Source organism: Ctenopharyngodon idella, chromosome 17 (assembly GCF_019924925.1).
Source record: "Ctenopharyngodon idella isolate HZGC_01 chromosome 17, HZGC01, whole genome shotgun sequence".
Lineage (NCBI taxonomy): Eukaryota > Metazoa > Chordata > Actinopteri > Cypriniformes > Xenocyprididae > Ctenopharyngodon > Ctenopharyngodon idella.
In genome coordinates, this window is record NC_067236.1 from 7,672,468 (window position 1) to 7,689,524 (window position 17,057).

The 17,057-nt window shown below is 35.5% G+C and overlaps 1 protein-coding gene across 4 annotated transcripts; it reads left to right on the top strand.

The window, feature by feature from the left end:
* Nucleotides 1-4: 4 nt before the first annotated feature.
* vsx1 (visual system homeobox 1 homolog, chx10-like) lies at nt 5-15,612 on the top strand. 4 transcript variants are annotated; one of them, XM_051869218.1, is made up of 8 exons: nt 5-706; nt 1,296-1,430; nt 1,725-1,882; nt 11,801-13,604; nt 14,017-14,095; nt 14,189-14,312; nt 14,392-14,584; nt 14,838-15,612. In XM_051869218.1, exons 4-8 carry the CDS (start codon nt 13,220-13,222, stop codon nt 15,089-15,091), a joined length of 1,035 nt encoding a protein of 344 aa, XP_051725178.1. In that variant the 5' UTR covers nt 5-706; nt 1,296-1,430; nt 1,725-1,882; nt 11,801-13,219; the 3' UTR covers nt 15,092-15,612. The 4 variants fall into 4 exon arrangements, with proteins under 4 accessions (XP_051725178.1, XP_051725181.1, XP_051725179.1 ...); XM_051869221.1 differs by having other exon boundaries at nt 14,392-14,572; XM_051869219.1 differs by having other exon boundaries at nt 1,816-1,882.
* Nucleotides 15,613-17,057: the final 1,445 nt, after the last annotated feature.

Below are 17,057 nucleotides of genomic sequence, written 5' to 3' on the forward strand. Positions count from 1 at the left end.
AACGTCTAATTTCTTTCAAAAACTTCTGAATAGTAGCACAAGAAAATGTTTCACAAACACCCATACTACACCATATGTGCATTTCTTTTGTTTTGAAGCCATATCTTGCATGGCTTATTTCAGATTTAAAAAATTATTCTCAAGCCAGCAGAATGTCCTTCAAGAAAAAAAAAAAATCATAAATTGCCTGATCACCATCTCTCTGTCCTGGCAGCTGCAGAGGACGCCGGCTGCCTGTCATCGAGCATATGCGCAAAATTAGCCACAGAGTGCCTGTCTCACCCCAGGGAGGGAGACAGACGGGTCTCTAACGCTGCCATAACTGCATGCCCCACTGCATCCTCATGCCAACCTTGCAGACCGCACCACAGACATGCAGTCTGACGAGTGTCACAACTAGTACTGCCTCACTGGAAACATGAAGAGGAACCATGATCTATTCTGCGATCACTTTTATATATTAATTTAGAGCTATCATAATTGCCGCACTGATACACATGCTTAATTTTACGCGTTTTTTAAAATTGGGTTTAACGCATTTAGCTTACCAATTTTGACTTTAAATTCGTTTTTTGTCGTAAGTTTAACAACACCGTTTATTACAGTGACACACACCATAAACACGTACACGTATTAAGCACCGTAAACACACGACAACAGCGATTTTGAGTCAGTGAATGAGTTATGGATGAAGGACCTTTTAACGGTAGGTTTTCGTATAAATAATAATAAAGTAGGCTACTTTGCACTTTTTAAAGTTGAAAAGAGAAGCACTTTTTTTTTTTTTTGCCACAAAAGCATTCTCTTCGATTAACTCTGAAAATTGTAATTAATTGTGATTAGATATTTTAATCGACTTAATCAAATATATTGTTATATAACAGTACATATACATACAACAATTTTAATATGTAAAATGTTTCAAATCAGACTGTATAGCAGGGTATAGAGCAACTTTTCCAACTTGTCTTGTGATGTTTACTCCCAGTTTAATTAATCATCCTTCATTTGACCTTGACAACACAACTTTAACCCTTCTTTGTACAAATTTAGTAAAACAAACAAACAAACACACACACACACACACAACTAAATGTAGTTTGAAGTCTGTAGAATAAGCAATGTCTTAATTTTCACCTAAACTTGTGTTCGTTTACAGTACGCTGAGCTTTTGATCTCTAAATGAGCGGAAGGGATGATTCATTTGTCATTTATTGTGAATCAGTGTTTGCATTTTTTAAAACCGATTTTCTTCTTATTTTCCTTTTCCTCCTTTTTTTTCAATCTGTTCTTAGCCTCATTTGGCCTAATCCTACCACCGCAGAGGGTGGGGTGGCTGCAGCGGGTGAGTGGATGGTGGTAACGCAGGGTGAGAGGGACTCAGATGGCCATGGCGATAGGCGCTCTCCAGTGCTTATGGTGGATTATGGGTAATGGCACTTAGCTGAGAAAATGAGCTGAATGTGTCGTACATGCCCTCATATATACAGGTTGTGGTTGGTTTAAGTGCGAGAATGTTGAAGTTTGATGTGAGACATATTTACTATTCAGATAATATTTATTTTAAAAGTATCATCGCTTCAAGGCCCTTCCATATTTGCTCTGAAAAGGCAGTTTAAGTGAATTTTGAGGCTGTAGAATCTCAATCCAGAGTCCAAAATAATTTAGTTATCTTGTCATTCTTGGAGAAAAGATGATTTAAATCTTATACAGCTGGTCTTTAGGGCTTACAGTATGAGAATGAGGTGGATGAGATGGCCTTGGGGAAAGGGAAGCCTGTGCACTCATGGAGCCCCACTTCTGCGTATGTGACAGATTGGAGCCAGATTGGGAGACGTTCTGAGAAGGGATAGGAACTTGCAAGGCTGTCCCACTCCTCAAGGTTAGTTATTGAATGTTAGCACATGACATCTGCCACTCAGCACCAAACGCCATAGGGCTTAGGACACTTCATCAAGCGCCGTGTTCCCCTAATTAATGGAGTTAATGTGATTTTTTTTTTTTCATTCCTTAAGTTTTCTCATATCATGCAAAGTATCTCTACCTCTGCCCTCAGACAGGTGATTTTATATTATTATTTTAAAAAATATATTATCTATTTATATAAATATAAATGTGAAAATATTTGTTAACTCTCTGTATGAGACTGAAATATTTAGATAGTTAGTGGATGTTGAACTATAATCACATCGTTGTGAGAAAAGATACTTATAGATATAAGTTGGTAATCCATGTTCTAGATTGCTCTTTCCTTTCCTCTGCACTCAGATATGAACCATATGCCTCATAACATATGTGATTATTTTTAAGATGGACATAAAAAAGGACAATAGTCGCTCCACTCTTTTAATAATCCCTTCGACCGATTTAATATCACAACTATTATTCAAATCACAGGCAGATTTTGTTTTCATTGTTCTTTTATAAGACTCTTATGATTTCTCCCTATCACTTTCAGAAAAGTCCTCTGCCAGTTAAAGCTAAACCCCTCCTCTCCTCCTATTGAGGACAGGGGTGCACTGGGTCGAATTAAGTTCAGCTTTTCCAAATTTCAAATATGGTGAAACGCAATTTCAATCTACATCTGTCTTTGCTATATTTAGTTCATAAGGTCTTGCATTGCAAAATTTTAAATCATACCAAAGGTCTGTCTGTTTCAAGTTTGTTCCTCTAAAATATACCTCATACTGTAACTGGTGAAGAGCAAAGAAGTATTTTTATTCGAAAAATGCAGCTGGCTCCACTAAGGTCATTGGTTTGATTTCCAGGGAAGATATACTGGTAAAATGTATGCAGTGTAAGTAAATTTGCATAAATACACCACTCAAAAGTTTGTAAGATTTTTTTTTTTATTATAGAAGTCTCTTAAGCTCATCAAGTCTGCATTTATTTGATAAAAATACAGTAGAAGCAAAACTATTGTGAAATATTATCAGAATTTAAAATAATTTTCTATTTTAATATATTTTAAAATGTAATTTGTTGGAAAGCTGAATTTTCAGCATCACTACTCCAGTCTTTAGTGTCACATGATACTTCAGAAATCATTCTAATATGCTGATTTGCTGCTCAAGAAACATTAGTATTATTATCAGTGTTGAAAACAGTTGTGCTGCTAAATATTTTTGTGGAAACTGATTCTTTTTTCTGGATTCTTTGATGAATAGAAAGTTCAAAAGAAGAGCATTTATTTGAAATAGAAATATTTTGTAACATTATAAATGTCTTTACTCTCACTTTTAAACAATTTATTGTGTTTTTGCTGAATAAAGGTATTCATTTTTTTTTTTAATCTAGTATATGAATGAAAGATTTGATGAAAGGATACTCACTCAAGGTAAGTGTAAGTAAGGAATACTGATTTGAGTTGATTTTAAAATTATTTATTTTTTGAATTAATATTATTGTATTAGACCAGATAGTTGACACAGAAGCTCTTTTTATGCCTCATTTAGGTAAAGAGTGCATTGGCTCTTTTTCTCCATGGTGAGGCACAATGACGGTTGGTTGTCTGGACAGCACAATGTGTCCCTGATCACTGCCTCATAATGAGTCCCCATCTTATAATTGACCTGATTCCTATTAATTAGCACACTTTAAGGAAGTGGAGAGAGAAAAGAGAAAGAAAGTAAGAGAGAGCGAGATAGGAGTGAGGGGGAGAGGAAAGGAGTGGGACTGGGAGAAAGAAAAAGAGAGTGATCACTGTCTAATAGGTTAAGTGAGTCAGACAGGCCTGTGATGGCGTGTGAATAGTGTCTTTGTTAGCAAGGCTAACTGAACAGGACGCACTAAGGTCATTATAGTGGACAGGCTTACTCGTTACACAAACTAGTGCTCATATTTTCCCTTCTTCTGTCTGATCTTCTTGCTTTTCCTCCCCCACAGCATTTTCTATGTCTAGTCTCTGTGTTTAATAAATACTAACCAGTGTTGTAACTAGATAAAGGCAGTGATGTCACTACTAAGGCCAGCTATAGTAAGTGTTTTGTTCCTGTAGCTATACAAAACTTTAAATACATAGGAAATCATCCATAAGTCATCTTATGCTCTCGCTTTTTTTTGTTAGTCTATGATTGTTTTGATTGTATAAGTTGATAATGTTTTGTGTTTTGTTTGTGTTATGTACGCACCACGGTGGAAACAAATTTCCTCTTGAGAATAAATAAGTAAATAAATAAAAATAAATACACTACATTTATCTTTGTCATTGGAAAAAAATGAAGGTAAATGATAAAGATAAATGTAGTTTATTTTTATTTATTTACAGTTAAATGTATTTAAGAGTATATATATATATATATATGGGGTCTGCATTAAATTGATCAAAAGTGACAGTTATAGATATTAAGACCTTTATAATGTTATTAACGATTTATTTCAAATAAATGCTTTCAATGCTTTAAAAACTTTCTACAAAAATATTTCCACATAAATATTAAACAGCACAACTGTCATTCAACATTTATAATAACAATTGTTTCTTGAGCACCAAATCAGTGTATTAGAAAGATTTCTGTAGGATCATGTGACACTGAAGAATATATTTTGATCAAATAAATGCATCCTTGTTGAGCATAAGAGCTTTCAAAAACATCTAAAAATCAGTACGGTAGTCTAGTCTCAGTTTTGTTAGGTGCTTTTTGTTAGTAGTTTGTAGCTAACAAATTCTTCAATAGGGCAGTTTAACTGTAATTTAATCATTTTCAATTATGATCAGCTTGTAGCTTGACAAGCTAAAGTAAGTTACTTATTTTAAAACCACTATTTCAGCCCTTATTTCTGTAATATGAATATTTGCAGAAAAGAAAACTTTCCATTATTGAACGTGTGCATTATATCAGGGTCACAAAACTTTGCTAATCATGCGTGACTCAGGATGACCCAAGCTGTGATGGTCAGCTTTAGCGAAAGTGTTGAAGACGGGATACTTAAGCAATGGACCTAGAGGATTAAAGACTCAATCAGAACTACTCCTTGATTAACCTGCGAGTCTGACTTATGTTTGAATACTTTGCAAAAAAAGTATATACGTATATTTATTTATATATATATATATATATATATATACATTTTGTAAATTTTTTTTTTTTTTTTTTAATGTTTTAGCATTTGTGTGTGTGTTTCACAGAAGAAAGGAAGTCATACAGGTTTGGAATGACATGAGATTGAGTAAATGATTATTTAAATTTCTTTTTAGGTGGACTATCCTTTTAACTTTCAAAACTAGCCTCTTCCTAGAATCAAGCTGTGTATATAAGGATGGCACGTGGCTTATTTGCATAAAAAAACCCCTGCACATACAGCAATTACAAAGGAAGGCTAATAGAGGTTTAACAATGTTTATAAAATGCCTCTGACCCTGTGCATCCTCCAGTAATTTTTAATCCTGAACTGTTTCGCATAACGGCGAGTGCAGTTATATTGTTTTTGTTTTTGACAGATTTTTAACGTGTCTTGTGCTGCGTGGCGTGACCTCACTTCAGACGTGAGATTACCACGAGACTATAAAGCTCTAAGGAGACCAAAACCCCAGACTTACAGACATCAGAGATCATTAGTGGCCTTGACTAATTTACAAAACTTTAATCCCACGACTACCCGTTGTTTACATCACTGAATTAGGTTAATCTACAAGGAGGGCTATTTGCATAAATGTGCATTTTTGAATAATTAGTGGGCCAGAGGCAGTGAATGGGGTGTGATTGGCGGGGGTGACGCGTGGCCAGACTATTGTTGCCCCCTTATCTAGCATAAACAATGGACCAGCTAAACAATTAAAAACAAACTCAGTTGGGTCTGGTGTTTATAGGGCATTGTTGAAGATGACCCAGGACATAATCACTGTCTGGATATAGAATTATAGCAATTACTGCTATCATTTACAACGTGCCACGCAAACATGCAAGGTCCACATTATGAAACAGTTCCTTTACCATCTGCCAAATTGCCTTGTCTTTAAACAAAAAAAAAAAGCTTTTGTTGATTCTTTTGAAGGATATTTTAATAAATGTAATTATAAATTATCTTGCTATGTGTAATGATATACCTAAAGGTATAGTCCATACAAAAATGAAAATTCTGTCATTATTTGCTCACCCTCATGTCATTACAAACCTGTATGATTTTCTTTCTTCTGTGGAACATAATATTTTGAAGAATGTTGGTTACCAATCAGCGCCATTTTTTGAAGAATGTGGATAAGCCCAGAGTATGATGTAAGAGGAAACCTGTGAAGAAACAAACATAAAATAAAACAAAATAACAAGGAACAAAACCTCATTAGTCCTCAGGTGGCATGTTCATTACAGCAACATTATGTTGTAGAAAAAACTTCTTACTGAATGAACCGCATTTATATGGGAGTAAAGTGAACGTCAAATAGGCTACTGCGTGTTAACGTGATTAAAAATGAACAACTTTCTGTTGTTCATATAAATTAACTATAATATTATCAAATCAATTAATTAGCAGAAGTTATTACTCCACCACCTGTCCTATATTATTGAACTAACATGGTTTAAAGTGACAGAGGTGACTGGTTGCGGTAAAACAGTTGTGACTAGCTAGTTAGTTTCTACAACGATGCGTGGTGGTTAAACAGTGAGTTGTCATTGGACAGGAAATGCATCCCAGAATTGGAATAACATGAGGGTGAGTAAATGACAGAATTTTAATTTTTGGGTAAACTATCCCTTTAAAAGTGTAGTTCACCAAAAAGATTCATTTACTCACAATTTACTAAAAAACCTAAAGTCTGCAGCACATTATAAAACTAGTTACATTAGACATTACTAATCTGCGTTCTAGTATTCTCCAGCATGGGTGCAAAAAAATCAATTTTAAAGCAGCATTTCAGCTCAATTTGGAGTGTCTTCCCTAGGGGCAGATTCACAGTATAAGTGATTCACAGCTCTAACTGACTAGCCAATTTCTCTTTGCTTTTGAGTGTAACTGATCAGATGACCTCTGATGTCCTTCTGTGTCTGTGTGTGAATATGAGTGTGTGGGTGCAGAAGATTTTTAATTAACCCTGCTCTCTTAGTCCCAGGTGGGCTCTTCCGTCCTTTTGTACTTATTCCCCAGAGGGAGAAAACCGCGTCCCAACGCCTCACACGCTCTCTGTAGCACACGTCCTTGCACAATGTGTCTATTTGAGAGTGTGAGTGGGTGTGCATTTGTTTTTTGCTTTCATTGCTCTCAGTGGTTGGTAACAGATTCTAAAGATTTTTGTTTATATCAGGAAACTCATTTAATAGTGATCAACAAGTCATCAAGTATTTAGTACCCCACAACTCAGTCCATGGCATTAACTTGTAATACAAATTTAAAGAGAGTCCACCTAAAACAGAAAATTCTGTCATCAGTTACTCACCTTTGTGTCGTTCTAAACCCGTATAACAGCTTTTTTGTCTTCTGTGGAAGTTAAGAAAGATATTTTGAAAAATGTGTTTTGTTTTGTTTTGTTTTATGGTCCATACAATGTAAGTCAATAGTGTTTGATGATGTTTAAAGGGTTAGTTCACACAAAAATGAAAATTCTGACATTAATTACTCACCCTCATATCATTCCAAACCCATAAGATCTTCATTCATCTTCAGAACACAAATTAAGATATTTTTGATGAAATCTGAGAGCTTTCTGACCCTCCCGTAGACTGCAACGTTATTACCACTTTCAAGGCCCAGAAAGGTAGTAAAGACATTGTTAAAATAGTCCATGTGACTACAGTGGTTCAACCTTAAAGGGTTAGTTCACCCAAAAATGAAAATAATGTCATTAATTACTCAACCTCATGCCGTTCCACACCTGTAAGACCTTTGTTAATCTTCAGAACACAAATTAAGATATTTTTGTTGAAATCCGATGGCTCCGTGAGGCCTCCATAGCCAGCAATGACATTTCCTCTCTCAAGATCCATTAATGTACTAAAAACATATTTAAAACAGTTCATGTGAGTACAGTGGTTCAATATTAATATTATAAAGCGACGAGAATATTTTTGGTGCGCCAAATAAAAAAAAAAAAACGACTTATATAGTGATGGGCGATTTCAAAACACTGCTTCAGGAAGCTTCGGAGCGTAATGAATCAGCGTGTTGAATCATGATTCGGATCGCGTGTCAAACCGCCAAACTGCTGAAATAATGTGACTTTGGCGCTCCGAACCGCTGATTCGACACGCTGATTCATAAGGCTCCAAAACTTCCTGAAGCAGTGTTTTGAAATCAGCCATCACTATATAAGTCGTTATTTTGTTTTTTTGGCACACCAAAAATATTCTCATCGCTTTATAATATTAATATTGAACCACTGTACTCACATGAACTGATTTAAATATGTTTTTAGTACATTAATGGATCCTGAGAGAGGAAATGTCAAAAATATCTTAATTTGCGTTCCGAAGATTAACGAAGGTCTTACGGGTGTGGAACAGCATGAGGGTGAGTAATAAATTACATTATTTTCATTTTTGGGTGAACTAACCTTTTAATGTCATGAAGCGATGAGAATACTTTTTGCGCGCAAAAAAACGAAACAAAGATGTCAGTCTCTGATGCTGTTCACATTGTAAATACAGTGCAACGCTTCTACGTCAGAACGCCAACTCAGTATTGGCCGGCTCCTGCGTCAGTATCACAGGCATGCATCATGGTGCTCACGTGAACAGCTTCAAAGACTCACACGGAGGAGAAGAAATTGTTGAATAAAGTCGTTATTTTAGTTTTTTTGCGCAAAAAATGTATTTTCGTCATTTTATAACATTAGGGTTGAACCACTGTAGTCACATGGACTTTTTTAACGATGTCTTTACTACTTTTCTGGGCCTTGAAAGTGGTAATAACGTTGCAGTCTATGGGGGTCAGAAAGCTCTCGGATTTCATCAAAAATATCTTAATTTGTGTTCCGAAGTTTGGAACGACATGAGTAATTAATGACAGAATTTTCATTTTTGTGTGAACTAACCCTTTAAATATCTTCTTTTGGGTTCTGCAGCAAAAAGAAAGTCATACAGGTTTGTAACAGCATGAAGGGGAGTAAATGATTACAGAATGTTCATTTTTGGATGAACTAGTGCTTGAATTAAACCTCTACAAAGATGTTTACTGATACAAAATGAAACACATATTTATTGTTTGGAAGCTCATATCATTGAGACTTTATTTATTCCTGGACTTCCAAAAGATCCAATGGAAATAAAGTTGGGCACCGACGAACATTCATTAGAGTAAATGTAAAGACAGTGAGGCAACAAAAGGCAAACCAATTTTGAAAACAGAGAAAATGAATTACTAAATCTCATAGATTTGTGCTTCGACAGATAAGCTGCCAGCAGAGCTAAGAATGCAAAAACCTAATCTCAACATAAATTATTTACCACTCGAGGATGAATACTTCACTGGTGTGATTACAATTCACGGCATTAATGTGGCATACGTTCCAAAAAAACGATCAGCAGCTTACAAAATATTACCCCGTCAAAACGCAAATCGTTGCCCTCAGTAAGTTCGAAATTTTGTGCTCAAATGCTGTTAAGCCTGTTCTCCTCTAATACAGCAAAATGATTATCTGGCTGGTCTCCCTTTCCATGTTTGAAAGCAGCCGAATGGACATCTGCATCGGTTTTTCATTATTATTATTATTATATAAAAGATTATATAGGGTTGGGATAAGGGCTTTTCATTTTGCTTACAATTAATATACGCTTTATTTTGTCCTGATTTAGGACAAATAGGATGCAGGGTTACAGCTTGTTTGCTGTTTCAGGATGAAGCTTATGTGCAGCAGACAGCAGCTGACCTTGACAGTGCAGCTTTCTTCTGACTGAATTTCTTAGACTACTAAGTGATCCTCGTGATGTATTTGTGGAACATTAAACAAGTTGTCTGGAGGGATCATCCAGTGTTGTTGAAAAGCAATGAGTGCCAGAGTGATTGGAAGTCGTTGTGATATGCTCTCTGACCATTGGTCAGACTCAGTTTAAATGGCGGTGTGTTGTGATGATTACAAATCAGCTGGGATCTTAATAGATTGGGTGAAACATCTGGAGATCTAAGGGCCCAGATGTTTGCACAACAAACGCGTAAGACCTCTGACCCTTAAGAACAGACACACACAACTACCCAAGAATCGAGGATTTAGATTTGAACATCTGCCCAATGTTGTAAAGTGACAAAAAGCATCAGTGACAAGGGGAATCCATGATTAAGTTTTTGAGGGATCTTGTTCCCCTAAAACCATTAAGAAAACATTCCAGTTGTGTGGTCCTTATAAAGAGTATATAATACATTTGTTCACCTTGTTTGAGTTATAAAATGTACATTTCCCCATCATATCAAATGTAAAATCTGTATGAAATCCTATTGCTTAATAGCCATTCTGCTGGCGGCAGTGGACAGTTTCTCAGAGGTGGGTGGGGTAGGTGAGGGTCGCGCGCGCGTGCGGGGCTGCTGCGATTCCCAGTGGCGGGATCCTACTCAGAATTAGGGCACGTGGCATGTCTATTAGTCAAACAACCTCCATGTGCCGTGCGCCACGGCCAGAGGAAATTAGAGCAAAGAGCGATTTTTTGATGTTACGCTCTTTAAGAGATTAATAATCTTGGCGGTGGAGAATCGGTTGGAAATCTTCTCTGGAAAATAATGAGCGGAGAAACATTTACTGATTAGTTTAATCCAGGATTATCCTATCTGATGACACCATGAAACCCAGCCTTGTAATCTGGCCCTTAAAATAACATAATTTATTTCCTCGCTTTACAGTGAGCGCAGTTTAAGTGTGTTGTTCGATTCAGTTACTTAGCGCCATGAATTATTTACAGGATTTGTTTTATTTGTCCGTTTCCATTGAGATGTGTTTGTTCCAGTCTGCTTAAAAACAACAGAAGGACCAGAAATCAACGGTCAAGTTTTGTGTTTACTCTGAAAGATGCGATATGGAAATGTTTTCAGAATTATTTAACAAAAATTGTTAGGCTAATTGACTATTTTGCTTGACAATTTACAAGGCTGTTGCAGTGTTAAATTGCAACCTGTTGGTCAGCAAATACGAGTAGCCTATTAAGGAATCAGAATGTATAATCAATAAGCTAAATTAAACACACAAATATTATTATATTTTTTTAAAAATTGCGTTTAAAATGAGAAATAGTTAATGAATTTTTGTGATGGCAATTTTCGTTATTTCAAAATATGGTAAATAATTTCTACAAATAAATAAATAAATAAATACTTCATTAAAATCCGTTTTAAGGACTTTTTTTTTATTTTGTTGATCTAAGAAATAGCTTAATAAGATGAGAAAATAAATTCTTCGTTATGTGTTATGTGTAATTAGTTGTAGCCGTTATAATAAAAATAATTAGGCCTACAACACAGTATGATATAACCTAATAATAATAATAATGATTATAAATTATTATTCGTTGGTATTGTTTCTGTTGCACTAGGCTATTTATTATTATTAGTTATTAAAACATAATAATGATAATAAAAATAGTAATATGCCTAAATATTATTCTCCAGCATGATCACTAATGATCTCTCCCTCCTTTTCTCTCGTATGATCGCATTCAGTTTTAGTTAACGTTGTGTTAGGCTACAGTTATGAGGATTACTGCAGCTGGCTCTGTTAAATGCCAGTTAAAATGCTGGAGGTCGTCCTGGTGGAAACGGGCCCTAAAAGCAGATTTTACAGAGTCGAGCTCTTTATATGACAGATTAGTGTTGTAAACGAATTTAATGTACTTCATTTAATTATCTTGTGTAAGACGATTTCTCTAATTGCTTCTTTTTGAAACAGACTGGCTGAGATGTTGACCGTTTTTGCCTGCTGTTATTGAAACACCTGGGATGGCCTCTGCCGCATCATCTCGACCTGACAGCATCACCGTAACTTTGACCTCATTTCCCAAAATCCTTTACTCATATGGAGCCTCATTGCTGACGCAATATTACAATGAGGGAAATAAAGCAGATTCTTTGACAATGTCAAGATCATATTTTTTTATTTTTATTCCAATATCTGTCCAGACAGGAAAATAGGTGGAAGATGGAATTATTAGATATAACTAGCCTACGAATGGAGACTGGTTTGGTGGAGCGAAAGTATCTTCGTGAGGACTGTCAATCATGTTGCGAATATAAAAAACAAGCAATAGGACTAATGGCCAGAACATTTTATTGTGAAAAATAAATAAATAAATGCACATTAAGACTAGTTTATAAACTAGTATAAATCATATTAATTATAAATCGTATAGTCCCTACGCTACATCTAAAATAATTTATAAAACGGTTATCCTATAGTAAATATAATAAAAAATAATAATACTTTATTTTTATTATTATTATTAAGCTATTGTATAATAATACTTCATTATTATTAAGCTATATAATAATAATAATAATAATACTTTATTATTATTAAGCTATTATTCACCAACATAATTTCATGGTATTTAGTAATGTTGCCATTGTTGTTATTGTTTTGCCCAGACGTTAAACGCTATAAAGGACCCATTCTTTTAGAAAATGTTTATGGCAACGAAATCATTTCTTCAAAAAGCAAAAACGTGTGAAGAAGACCATAAAATTGTATTCATAATCAAACTAAATGTCTAGTTCAGTGCAAGCTTGTAGTGAGATTTAATGAGCGATGAGATTTAAGTTTTTCTTAACTTTCTTTTTTTTTTTTTTTTTTTCATTTTTAGTTTGTTTCTGTCTACAAAGTAATTTACCCATTAGACATTATTTGAAATTAGATTACGGCTATAAACATCACTAAATGTCACGAAACTATAGGCTAGAGTCAAACATAGTTAGCCACTAAAATGTTGAATATTGATCTTGCTCTGGTTTCTCATTTCTAATAATTTTACATTCGGACTCCAACTGAAATTCCACATATTAAACATTTTCAATAACGGGAGGCTGCGCACATGAGTGAAATCTTCCATCTAAAGGGAAAAACTACTTACGACCAATTCAGAGAGCGGAGGAAAATCCTTATCGGATTAAAGGGAAAATTGGTGGCAATTAATCCTTTGTGATTGAAAAAGGGAAACGCCTCCTCATGGAAGACATATCTTACGTTGGATCTGATTGGACAGTGAGATGATCTTCTGGATTGGACAGAAGGATAAATGGTCCCGCCAGAGCGCTTAACCGTCCCACCAGCCTGACCTCCTCAGAGAGAAAGTGAATTAAACAAACTGCCACCATGACGGGAAGGGAAGAGGCTATAGACGAAAAACCTAAGGTTAAACTGTATCCCTCATTCGGAATCGACAAATCACGCCTCAATGGATCTGGATTCAGGTCCAAAGGTTTCGCAATCACAGACCTGCTCGGTCTGGAGTCGGAACTTCAGCCGCATCAGTCCGGTCCTGGCGCAGGGGCTAATGGAGAGGGGCAGAGCGCGGCGGTCGGAGGATTTGCCTTCCCGGGAGGCTCTTTGCCGCTCGGCTTGGGTTTTCTCTGTAGTTTGGCGGCACAACAACCTCCTGGAACCCCGTGTTTTCTCCCGAGCCACATCCCGCTCCTGCAGTCACGGACAGAGAGCCACTTCATGCAGAATATGGAACAGCAACGGGACGCCTATTCCGGTACAAATCACTTTATTTGGTTATGAATGAGCCAAAGAGCTGTTCGCAGAAACTGGTGCTGAAACTGGCCCTGAAATTGACGTTTCTTTACTTGCAGTGGATTTTTTTTTTTTTATTAACTTTTACTTATTTAATGGAATTACATTTTTTTTAATTAATACGCTTTGAAAACTGGTAACCTTTAACAGATTTCTGCTTGCCATAACTTAAAAATAGTCATGTTTATGTAGCCAAATGTAGGCAGCTAGATTCAGTAATATTAAATATTTATTTGAATAACACAAAGCACATTCTTGTTACTTAAAAGTGTACATTTAATTAATTAATTAATTAATTAATTTAATGCATCTTTGTCCTTTGCCCAACATATGTTAATTTATTTTTATTAACAAAAAAACAAATTTCATTACAGATGATGATTGTCTTTCCGGGGATCACAATGATGGAAAAAACTCAGGAAACTCTCAAAAGAGGAAGAAACGTAGGCACAGGTATGTAATGAAATGAAATGTCCTATTAAATGTTTATTCTGTAAGGATCTGGTGATTCATTGTTTCAACCACGCATTTCGTTTTGATTTTTAGGACAGTTTTCACCTCGCATCAGCTTGAGGAGCTGGAGAAAGCCTTCCATGAAGCGCACTATCCAGATGTTTATGCAAGAGAAATGCTGGCCATGAAAACAGAGCTACCAGAGGACAGGATACAGGTAGGATGACTTTCACAGTTTTTTTCCTATCTTGATCTTTCTCTCTCAAATAGCTAATTCCCAGGTTTGTTTTTGCTAGGTATGGTTTCAAAACCGCCGTGCTAAGTGGAGGAAAAGGGAGAAGTGCTGGGGCCGCAGCAGTGTCATGGCAGAATATGGGCTGTATGGTGCCATGGTCCGTCACTCGATTCCACTTCCAGAATCCATTATCAACTCGGCCAAGAATGGAATGATGGGCTCATGCGCTCCCTGGCTTCTAGGTGAGCCAGCAGGTGGTTTTCCTATTTAGTACTCAAAGACTCAAATATGTATTTGATCACTTGAATACATAGCTGAGGTGTCTTGTGAATGTCTGTCTGATGTTGTCCATACTTGAATGTATAGACTTAAATATATGTAAATTAGGCTTAAACAGGCCCTTGGCCTGACTTAAAATTCCTCTTGTAATTGCAATTAAATGAAGAGCTGTAAGTATTCAGCAGCTTAAGATCAATATTTGATCGTGTCTGCATTTTATTTTTTTAGGAATGCACAAAAAGTCTCTGGAAATAGCGAAGAAAGCTCCAGGCACACCTGAATCGACGCACTCGGATTCGTATTCAGAGGAACACAAGGGGAAAGACAGCGACATGACATGGTCAAGTGGAGCCAATGGAGCAGATGACTCAGAAGACATGGCAATAGACTTGTCCAGCACTTCGAAACAAGAGAGTAAAAGCACTTTGAAAAGATCACCACCTCGAACAGAAGACAGCAGTGATTCTGAAAATGAGAGTTAAACATGCAAACAAATATGGACAATTTTGAAGAGCACATACAAGGACTATCAGTTTACAAAGTCTCACCTTTTGACAATGGTTTTGTTTGTCAGCACTCCTGTGTTTTTTTTGTTTTGTTTATCAAATATTTGAATACTAGAGACTGTTTTATTCTGAATTATTTTTATCTTTGATGTGTAAAAATGATTAATGTAAAAAGAGTTAAATTACATGTTTTATGTTACGTCCATGGGCATTATTCATAAATCTTAAACATTTCTTTCTTGTTCTGTCAAAAAATCAGTCGCTTCAGGGTGACCACTTGTTCAGCACCACTATTGTGAATGTCAAAATATTTCCCTGTTGTAATATGGCATGTGTCTGGGGAACAGAAAGTTCCTAGAAAGGATTCTAAAGCACTTTACCTGCTGTGATGATGAATGTTTTGCATTGATCAATGTCATCAACAGAGCAATATAATACCAGCAAAAACAAATCCAGATCATGACAAAAAAAAATAATTAAACATTTTATGCTTTTGACTCATGCTTTCTGTTTTTTTTTTTATTGTTTCAGTGGACCAAAAATAAAAATATGTCATAGAGAATTACCTTGACTTGCTACATGGAAGGATAAGAAATTAAGGAATTGGCTCATTTCATCACTGGGGTCGGTCCTCTTGCTGTCAAAGAGAGAGATGAGAAAGACATAAAGAAGGTTTCCAGTATGGATGCTCTGACCCGTTAAATGGTCTGTTACACCCCTAAAATCTGGGGTAAAAAAAAAAATTAGGATACATTTAAGCCAAACAACAACTAGGTTAAGCAGTTTGTTTCCCAGAAACTGTCAGACTATTCAATAGCCCGATCATCTTTAATTCATGTCAGCCTGCTTTTATGAGCTTTGTCCAGATATTTGTATTTAAACAACCTCAACAAAGGCTCTACTCCTCTGCAGATGTGTTAAATAGCCATTCCAAACCAAACACATCATCTTGCAACAGAAGTGCAGATCCACTTCAACAAAATCATGTTAATTTTTTATTTTTTTTTATTCTATCTCTGAGGACTGATTTTATTTACAGTCACATTATGGTCAATATAAAATGGATAAACCCAGTGTTTTGTTATATTATTATATTTAGTTTATCATTGTTCATAAATATATCCAGTTGTTTAAAAGGTTTAGCTCTAACGCCATAGCATAATCATCATCATCATAATTCATATTCTATCAGATCACACAAATACATAACACAAATGTCTTTGCTTTAATATTAACAAAAACAATAACAATAAAGATCATAGTAATGATTATCATTATTATTTGAATTGGCATGTTAGTATAAAGTTTATATGAAATTTACTATCATTTATAATGGCTATATAAACAATTTGATAGCAATAATATGACATTAGGAAAGTAATTGTTTTGTTAGAGCTTTAAAGAGAATAATAGAAAAACAGATTAGCAGAGGAGAGGGGCATGAAAACAGAGATTAAAAACACTTCAGCCTGAGACAAGCTCAGGACCTAGGAATTAAATCTATTAAAATATTATCAATCACTGTTGATCCCAATAATCTTTCGTGCCAACTGCCCTTAACAAAATAACAATTATAGATGATGGGTCCTTTTTAAACTATTATGCACAGGGTTAGACAGAAAGATAATCCTGCCTATTGTTGGAAATGGCCATTAATGAAAAACAAAATTAAATAACCTGATTTTAGGACATAGCTATCAAAGAAGAGTTACATAAACACCTGTAAGCACAGTGTGACTTATGACAAGGTTATTATTTTCGTTTTCTGATAGTAGTTCCAACATTTCATACACACAGCGTTGCTGAACAATGGCGAAATATCAGACAGCTGAATGTCGCGATTCAACAAATGCAATCAAGGCCGCGTGACTCAAAACATCCACAAGATAAAATAAATAAATTCCCAATACAGCGTCTACTCTGGTAATAGGCTTAACAACCT

Coding starts and splice junctions, on each gene's coding strand:
- vsx1 (XM_051869218.1), top strand. CDS start 13,220: ATGACGGGAAGGGAAGAGGCTATAGACGAAAAACCTAAGGTTAAACTG. Junction 13,605..14,016: donor GCAACGGGACGCCTATTCCG/GTACAAATCACT, acceptor ATTTCATTACAG/ATGATGATTGTCTTTCCGGG. Junction 14,313..14,391: donor TACCAGAGGACAGGATACAG/GTAGGATGACTT, acceptor TGTTTTTGCTAG/GTATGGTTTCAAAACCGCCG.